Below are 9,557 nucleotides of genomic sequence, written 5' to 3'. Positions count from 1 at the left end.
AATATCCATGTAAGATATGTTACCCTGCCCTCCCCATGTTCACTCCATCAAAACAATTTCAGAGATTGATCTAGCTATCTGAATCATGTCTACCCCATGGGTATGACATTACAAGACCATCAGAATTGTGTTACAAAGGTCCCCATATTTGTTTCATCAACATACCTGATCCCCTCCTCATACCCCAGGGATGGCGATCCAGTAACATCAGGAGGGGGTGCCAGCGTGCTAGGGATGGATGTCCTGGGTGTTATCAATGCCACTGAAGACAATGGAAATGATTTCCAGCCTCCCAGAAGTATTTCCAAAGAGATACCACTTTGTGGTCTGACCATCCTTCTACCCCCTGTAGATTTTTTTTCCGACCGCCAATTTCATTCAAATTTCACCTGGGACATCCCAATGGACATATCTATCGACTCCCAGCATTATTTCCCCCAAATTATGGTCGGGAGTTTGTAATTATAATTCCCCCAGGGGCTGTATAGTGCCAGCAATTTGAATGTTTGATGGCTCATGGCCTGGCTCTGCTAGGCAGACAGAACAACTTTCATTGCTCTCCTCCTTGCCACAACCAATGCCTTTCCCATCATTGAAGAGTGTCATCCCATATCTCAGGCATCTCCTGGACCCATAGCAGTATAGCAGTTCATAGATGGCCCATCGAGCTTCTCCCTCCAACCCACCATGTTGGATGTCTGGAATGGCTGCTGTAGGAGGTATGATGGTATGGCAGCTTGCTGGTGCCCCATCTCGGCCTGCTCTCCCTTGTCCTTGGATGTAATCCACCATGTCAAAGGGACGGTCCATGTGGATGACCATCCTCACATGAGCATAGTCATTCCCAGCACTGAATGCAGTGGTTGCAATCAGCACTTTGGTTGCCCCACTGATCCATTGCTGATAGGCCAATTGTCGCTCCTCATCAGATGTCCTTTTGTCTCCATTGTAGAATGGATATGCAGTCTTCTGTGACAGGCTCTGTCCTGCAGCAATGGATGTGACAAAGACCAACCCTCTGTCCTCCTCTTCCCAGTAGGAGCTTTCCTTGAGTAGCAAATTGATGACTTGGTCTTCCACACAATTGAGTGGCACCTTTGACAAGTGATAAGATAGCTCTGGCCGGTTGGTGCATTGCCTGACCACTTCTGTCTCTTTCAGCAGGAGAAAGGTGGACCTGGCCTCCTCGATGCAAGATGGTGGAAGGGTAGCACTCAACAGTACCATCTGCATGGGAATGCTATGCAGTCGATATGTGTTCTGCAGGGCAACTCGATAACCCTTGGTCATGAGTGGGATATGTGCCTCATCAAAGATGAGCCTGGCCACCTTCTTTTGTTGGTTGAGAGCTGCTAGTGAGGCCCTCCAGTGAGAAGTCAATGCCTTGTCTGCTGTGACCAGGATGAGGTTGGTGGATGAGTTCAAAGGCCTGTCTTGCACATAGACTTGGTAGGGCACTTGGAATGCATCCAGGCGACGCCGATAGTCAAGCATGAGGGAGTTGAGTGGCAACACCAGTATGGTTGCTTGGTTGGGTTGCACCATGCTTGGCACTATGGCCAACATGGACTTGCCAGCTCCTGTGCCAAGCACTGCTATGAGGTCCATTTTCCCCTGTAGCACTGACAACATGCAGGTGTGTTGCTCCTTGGACTTCCAGGTAGCACTTGGGTCCCTGAGGAGTGTCTTCATTGCATTCAATGCAGAGCTTTCCATGGTCTGCTCAAAAACAAGTGACCGGTCACTTATGCTGGGCCCTGGTATTTGCCCTTTTCCTTGGTCATGAATATGCATGTGCACCATCATTGATAAATTGTTATCTTACCATGTATCTCTTGCCAAAAAACAGGAGACCGGTTACTTATATCTGGTTGGCCAGATGGGTAACTTGACCAGGCCTTTTCTTCCCCTGTATTTGTAGAATGCACTGGTGGTGTTGTCTGAGGTGGAAAAAGAAATAATAATAAAAAGTCAAGTTGACTCACACTCATCTGAGCACCTTTCTCTTCCTTTGCCCTTGTCTGTCTTGCTCTCTGATGAAGATGGTCCTTGTTGTTGTATTGCTGACTGGACAACCTCTTGCAACATCCCATGTAATGCAGGTACCAGCTTTTCCATGACTCTGTTTGCAATCTCCTCTGTGGATGGTAGTCTGGAAACCATTGCATCTGCCACTGCCCTTTGGATCTCTGCCATTGGCACAGAATAGGTGACCGGCTGCTTATCATTATTTTCACCTGGGCCTGGTTGAGGTGCTGGTGGCATGGATGGTGACCTTGCTGCCTTGTATGATGTACACTGGCCACTGAGTGGTACATGGCAGTGCTTTTGCCATTCCATGCTGGCATTAAGATATGCAGGTAGGATGTCCTCTGCAGCTCCAGCCAGTGTCTCAACACTGATGCCATACACCCGGTTTTCTGTGGAACGACTGTGGCCTGCCTGTAGAGCCTCTATGTTGTCTTCCCTGTCCATGTCCATGATGTCCTCCACTGCACAACCAAGCTTTCATTTCCAAGCAGTTTGAATGTGTCGCCAAGATTTGATGGTGAGACCAAAGTGCATGACGGGTAGGGTGTGCTTGCTCATAATACCAGATAGGTTTTCTGAGTCAAAGAGGCGATCATAGTTGACAAAGACATGGTTGCGATACAGCTCCACCACCTCTGGCTTGTCTGGGAAACATGCCTTGGCTGCAATCTCTGCAAATGGCCGTGCCAAGGCCAGGTCCTGCACCAAGATGTCACTGGTGATGCCATCCAGGGCATGAGGGATCAGCTTGTCTTTCCCTGTCAATGCTGTTGTCTTGAGGTATTGACAGAGCAGGGTGACATGCCTGCCAAGAATCACCAAGTTGCGAGTTGGCCGTGTCTGTGTGTTTCGATAGGTCATGGCTGTCAGTTCTGTGCCACGACTTGGAGCACCACTGAGCATCTGTGCTCGCAGCAACAAGAGGCCTTGCATCTCTGCATACTTCTTCAACCATGCTTGGAGGGAGCTTCGGTTCCATATGATGGCCCCATTCCTGATCATTGCAAAGTGGGCAAAGGTACCCTCATCTTCAAGGAATCGCTTGACCAATTGGTCTCGATGAGTCAGCTGAGGGTTTCTCAAGTCTGACAAGAATGAATAGCCCACATCCTTGTTGACCAAGTCATCTGCCATCTTGTCATAGCCCACTCTGATGTCTTGTCCCATCAAGATGTCCTGTTCCCAGACTTGGACCAGCTTGGCTTCTACCTCTTGGAAGACCTTGCAAAGGTCAGAAAACTGGACCTCCTCCCCTCTGTAGAGCATGGTCTGCCATGTCTTGGTGTCTGTCCACCAGACTTGGGGAAGGCTCATGGTATCATAAGCCAGGGCACTTGCTCTGTGCTGTAGGGAACGTAGACGAGAGAAGGTGTAGCGAGTCTTCTCCACAAAAAAGTTCTCCATGTCCAGGCAATGTTCCAGCTGATCTCTTTGGGGTTCTGACTGAGTACGATGATGGATCTCCTGGAGGAAAGTGAGGCGCATGCAGTACTCAAACTTGGCTATCTTGGTGGTCACTTCATGGGGTTCCTTGAATGCACCATCTTCTCTGAGAGTGAGTAGGGCCAGACACCTCTCTGTGGGATCCACAATCTCATTGTTCCCTTGATGTTGCCATGCTGTGCTCCAGATCTCAAATAACAATGCATGAATCAGAGGCACTGCCTCCTCAGTGGCCTCTGGGTCAATGCGAAGCACTGCAAGCAACTCCATCAACTTGGAGTTGGATCCAGAGAATGGCTTTCCACTGTATTCTTGTCTGATGAGCATGGCCAGTAGAGCCACCACTGGCACAGTATATTGCTTCATGGTTGCCTGATGTAAGTGCTTGTGCAAGGGGGTATTGGAGATGCCACTGGTGGGATGGTTGAAAATAAGCAACCGGTTGCCTATTTTCTGAGTGCTTGTCTGGCTTACCTTTTGGTTGGGTCAGGGGAGTTCAATCTTTGGAGGACCAGCTCTTCTGTGCAATTTAGGAGAGAGAGGGCCTGTTGATAGTATGCATCCACAGCATCCCTCAGTTCTGCAGGAATGTCCCCATCCTTGGCTTTGGGCAAGGAAACCAGGCTGCACAGTTGTCTGATGTTTTGGCCAGCAACATGCTCATGCCATCTTGTTGTCAACAGCCAGGGATTTACCATGCAACCATCCAGTGGTGTTTGGATCACTTCTAGCATGGGCTCAAGTTCTTTGAGAAAAGAGTTGACTAGGTCCTCTTGCAGTGTCTGTTGAGTGTCCACTCCTGCATTTTCCACCTCCCAAAATACTTGCAGGTCTCCAGATGACTCCTTCAGATGTTGAATCTGGCAGGCTCTCCAAGCTCTGGGCCTGGGAATGGTAGGGTGGTCTTTGGAGTGATGTTTCCGCAACCGTTCCTCTGACCTTGACAAGAAAGGGCAGTGATTGCATGCCAGGCCATTGTGGACTTTCAGACCATGGACCAGTGACCTAGGTCCAGTGATGGTGGCAGGCAGTCCTGCCACTGTTGCCAATGATTTGATAGCCAACTGGAACTGACCATCATTGTAGGCATGTGGCCTGCCATGTACTCTGGTTAGATGGCTTCTGACTTCTTCTGTTGCCAATGCAACCTCACAGATCTGACATGTCAGAAAGTGGAACTCTGCATTCACTGCCAGGTCCAGTGATTCCAGATATGGATGGTGATAAAGTCCATTTGTGGGGCCTGGCAGGGTATGGGTAGCAGTTTCAGCAGAAGTTGTTGCCATATTTCTGGGGTCATCATCTCTGTGAGATTGGATCACTGACTGTGGAATCATGAGTCTTGCTTTGGGCAGATAAACTGATCTCCATGTCTCACCATGAGGGATGGCAGTGGTACTGTTGGCAAATTTGGGGAGGGGCCCAGCCTCTCAGACCCAGGTGACACCATGTGGATGTCCTTCCAGATCAAAAAATAAGTGACCAGTCACCTATCATGGGGTCCATACTCACCAGATGGGTCTGCACTGATGGTGAGCCCTGGGGAGTTACCATTGTGTTAGTTGGTGGCTCAGGTGGTGTGGGTGAATGCATTATGTGGTCTTGTTGAACCAACCAACCATGAGGTTGTGGGGGAGATGGGATGCTACCCAAATCATGGGATATCTGTTTCCCTTGGTCAGTGCTGTATGTATTTGTGGCAAGGATGTATCATCTACTGACTGATGATCTGCTGGTGTCCTCAGATGATGACTAGTGTTATGCTTGTCACTGCCTTGCTCTCACTGATGGTAATCTTATGGTGCTCACCTCATCTGTGTAATCCTCAATGCTATCATGGTCCTCCTATAATGAATGACATTGTCAATGGTCAGAATAGGTGACCGGTCACTTATTTGCCCAAAATGTAGGCTACTCACCAAGTCCATGATGGCCCTGCTCATGCTAGGACCAGCACCTGGGACAAACACATTATCCTTTGCATGCTCCTGTCACAGAAATGTAAGTGATCTGTCACCCAGTCCATTGTCACTAAATCACTCACCAAGCTTCTTTTTGCCTTGCTGGGTTGAGATTCAGGACCTTGTCCATGGGTCTGTGGTGGGCAGATAAGCAACCGGTTACTTATTTTTCTGGCTGATAAAGCTACTCACAAAGTCAAGCTTTCCTGTGGGTGTACTGCCCTGCTAACATCCTCAGACATATTTCCAAATAAGGAAATTATTTTCCACATTTACCTTGGTATTATCACCAATCCATGTGGTCCCAGCCTTCAGGATGTGAGCCCTAAGGCTATTAGCATACTTGAATGGCCTGGGACAACCACTGTGAGAGCAATAACAGATGAAATCCCCCTCCAGATTCCTTTCCAAAGCTAAAACCTGTTTGGTATGGGGTAGGTGAATGGTGGTCCTGGGACTGCACTTCTTGATGTGTAAATTGTAGTCCTTCTTGTTGGAAAGAGTTTCACCACAGGTGGAACAGGCAAAGCTTGGCATGGTTGAGATGGTGGTGGTAAGAGGAAGAGATGCAAAAAAGAAAGGTTCCCACAGTCAAATCAAATTGTTTGGTCTCCACAAACACTCCATATGGAGTGCTAACCCCATTGGTATTACCCCATTAGGAAATTTGGGTGCACTTGCTACTTAGAGCTTGGCACTCAGTAGTTGTGCTTGGTACATTTGCCTGCAGATAAGCAACCAGTTGCTTATTTTGTGTAGGCTCCCAACTTGCTAGTGTAGTATATGTCAAAATTTCTATTGGCTCACAGTTGCCTAGTACCCTGCCCTGATGGTGATTAGATTCATTTGGTAGTTGTGATTACTTCTCATTTCACTGGCCACTTTGGCTTGGGTGGTAATAGGCAACTGGTCACTTATCATCTCTAGTCAGCAGTTGGTACTTCACCTGTAGCTTCCCTTCAGTGCCAATAAGCAGCTGGGCACTTATTTTGCCTGATGTAGTCACAAGTCAATTCATTGGCACTGGTTATTGAGAGTTGATTAGTAACTTACATGTGGGGACATAGATAAGCAACCAGTCACCTAATTTTGTTAACTGCTTTTGCTGAACTTGTGCTTGTTGCTTGGTAGTCTCACTTGTTATGCACAGTTCATTGCTACATTATTGGTACGCTTGCTTTCACATAGGTGACCGGTTGCCTATTTTCAGGGGCTAAGACATGGGATAATTCTGTATAGCATGGTGTCAGTGGCTGTGTAAGCACATGCATGATTCCCACACTTCTCAATAGATGGATGCATGATACCTACACTCTTTGCTAGATGGATGCATGATACCTACACTTTACTAGATGGATGCATGATACCTACACTTTTGCTAATGCATGATACCTAGATGCATGCATGATACCTACACTTTTGCTAGTGCATGATACCTAGGTGCATGCATGATACCTACACTTTGTGCTAATGCATGATACCTAGATGCATGCATGATACCTAGGTGCATGCATGATACCTAGGTGCATGCATGATACCTACACTTTTTGCAAATGCATGATACCTACACTTTTTGCTAATGCATGATACCTAGATGCATGCGGACCCTGCGCAGGGTCCAGGAAGTAGATTATTATGCACAGGACACACACCTGAATATCCTGCAGTGAGAGACCTGTCCCATTAAGGACTTCCTTTGTGATGTCCAGGGGTCTGGTGCTTTCTTTTGCAAGTTTCTGTAAACAACTGCAGTAAAACCAATTTTTGCAGGTTCAACAATACCATTGTTGAGCTTTGTCTGGGTTATATGGTTTTTCACAGACAGAGCAAGCATGGAAGGGACCCTGATGGGGTGTAGTTTATGTCAGGAGTTTTTCAAAATGGGTGTCATGCCATTCATCCATACCTGGATGACTTGTTTACCATGTGTGCTCACAGTCCACCATGTATACATATCCTTGGGTCCTATCAGAGGACCAAAACACCTTTCTGCACTGAAGGGTGTGATGTCTGCCAGCACTATGCTCTCCATGAGCTTCCAAGCTGTATAGAAAATTCAGGGATGACTTACACACAATGGCCTGTAATTCAATGATGTCATTGTGGTCCAATAGAACCAGCTCATTGTTGCCAATGTATTTTCTCATTCTGTTTGTGAGTGAATCAAAGATACAAGGAACTCAATGACAACTGGCTCACTTTTTGTCTCCTATATCACTCCTGCTGTAGTACCACTGCACTTCAATCCATGCCTTCTGTACTGCATGTCAGAAGGGTGGACACCCACATGGCACTGGAAATCTCTCACATTACTTTTCTTCAAGCATTGGACTCTGATGTCCTTGATCACAGCATACCACAGGTTGCCATCATTGCCATTTACAAAGATTCTAATTAAAGCTTCCATCAGCAAACAACATACCCATCCAGTCTTTTCTTACTTATCACCTCTTTGGAAGGTGTGGGTCATGTGCTCTGGAACTTCCTCCCTTCCATCCAGGATGTCTTCACCTGCACCTGTGAGGTTTGTCACTGGCTGGATGAGCTTAAATGACTGCTGGTGTCTAATTGAGACTTACCACTTAGCTTGGAGGATGATGGAAGGGAAAGAAAGGTCTCATTGGATGGAGGGGCCAATTCAGGTTGGGAGGCAAAGTAAAAAGTCAGAGGGAACCCATGACATTGCTTGCAACTCTCAGTTAGCCAGAGCAGACCCTGAAAAATTTTTGTTGCATTGGGTGTAGCATTATGTGTTTGGGATCAGCAAATAACCAACATTCCACTGCCATGGCACCCCAGACATGTTCCCAGAGAGCCCTCAGAGCTGCTTCCAACACATCCTCCACTGATGAAAGTGAAATCAGACATGCATTTGACAATGTCATGAAAGCCATTTCTCCTCCATCTCATCATTCAGACTCAGCATGCTCTTCTCCTCTGTCCCCATCCTATGGTGTAATAATGGGCAGTCTCCTTTCCAGAGTAATGACTCCTCCAGAAGATCCAGATTCCTCTGTTGATGAGGATGAAGTGAACCAGATACACAAGAAGTGCCAGGCCATGATAAACCACTTGAGTGGGTCAGATGAGGAGTGTCAAAGCAATGCCTCTGGTGATTCCTTGGTGAATGTGCATGGCCTATCACTTGCACCATCACATCCACCCCATCAAGACTCAAGTCAGGAGTCAGGGGCACCTTCTGTACATGGTATCATCAGTGAGTCTCTTCTGTGCTCTTTCTCTCTGTCTGCTTATGATTGCTTCTGAAAGTGTGTCCCATGGCCAGGCCTACCACATGGGTGATGGCCTACCAGACTCTAGGGACACTCTGGTATGAAACTTGGATCGATGCCAGCATCCTCAACTTTCATCTCCTGTCCCAATGGTATGCCATCCAGGGCAGGATGCATGTCCACTATGCTGACTTGTTCTCTGCCATTCCATCTGTCAGTGGGGGCACCCATGCCTTACCAGATGCACAGGAGATTCAATTTTTTCATCAACACCATCTCTTCAATTCCCATCCTGCTGATCCATCTGTTCCCATTGCCTTTGTGGTCATGCAAAACAGTCACTTCTTTGTTGCAGTCTTTGATTATTGGTTGAACCTTGCATTCATCCTTGGAAGGCACATCAAATGCATCCCAGAAACCCCCCATCCATACTATGACCCACTGCACCATGACTGGAATACATGGAATGGCCCTTTCTACTGGACATGCATAGCATCTCTTCATGGATTTGATGCCATCAACCCAACCCAAGTTGATGTGCAGGTGTACAATTGGTCACAGAACAGTTTCAACTGTGGGCCCATTGCACCCTTTGTCATGGAGTCACTCATGAGAGGAGGGCTATCTGGTGATGGCAGGCCTAGCATCCACATCCCTCCAATTCCTTGTGGTCATTGTCTCCACCTTAGAATGCTTGTCATGGTGAAGGAGGGCTGTTGAAGGTGCTGGGAGGACTATCATTAATTGTCCACAACCACCCTTCCCCCTGGCCACATATGGACACAGTGGGATGACACTGAAGCCATCAGTGAAGACATCCTCATGGACATGGAAAACCAAACATCTGGAGAGCAACATGCTACCATCATCTGTGAGTTGAATGTCATTG

The 9,557-nt window shown here is 47.4% G+C and overlaps 2 protein-coding genes across 2 annotated transcripts; one reads left to right on the top strand and one right to left on the bottom strand.

Annotated features, from left to right (window-relative positions):
- Positions 1–462: 462 nt before the first annotated feature.
- Positions 463–7,905, bottom strand: F5J12DRAFT_789344 (uncharacterized protein; the record flags this gene model as incomplete). The annotated part of the gene is made up of 22 exons (XM_051743769.1): positions 463–1,769; positions 1,986–2,492; positions 2,556–3,886; positions 3,949–4,799; positions 4,853–4,933; positions 4,987–5,139; positions 5,284–5,319; positions 5,394–5,462; positions 5,519–5,569; positions 5,628–5,657; positions 5,712–5,787; positions 6,243–6,256; positions 6,382–6,428; positions 6,489–6,571; positions 7,026–7,042; positions 7,088–7,181; positions 7,218–7,279; positions 7,342–7,478; positions 7,507–7,583; positions 7,635–7,695; positions 7,749–7,825; positions 7,877–7,905. The coding sequence occupies 22 exons, from the start codon at positions 7,903–7,905 to the stop codon at positions 463–465; spliced, it is 5,190 nt and encodes a 1,729-aa protein (XP_051593922.1).
- Positions 7,906–8,420: 515 nt separating this feature from the next.
- F5J12DRAFT_789343 (uncharacterized protein) lies at positions 8,421–9,388 on the top strand (the record flags this gene model as incomplete). The annotated part of the gene is made up of 2 exons (XM_051743768.1): positions 8,421–8,652; positions 8,706–9,388. The coding sequence occupies 2 exons, from the start codon at positions 8,421–8,423 to the stop codon at positions 9,386–9,388; spliced, it is 915 nt and encodes a 304-aa protein (XP_051593921.1).
- Between the last annotated feature and the right edge of the window lie 169 nt (positions 9,389–9,557).

Source organism: Pisolithus orientalis, assembly GCF_024613125.1.
Source record: "Pisolithus orientalis strain OTSU chromosome Unknown F5J12scaffold_502, whole genome shotgun sequence".
NCBI classification, from domain to species: domain Eukaryota; kingdom Fungi; phylum Basidiomycota; class Agaricomycetes; order Boletales; family Pisolithaceae; genus Pisolithus; species Pisolithus orientalis.
This window is presented reverse-complemented; position numbering and strand designations above follow the sequence as displayed.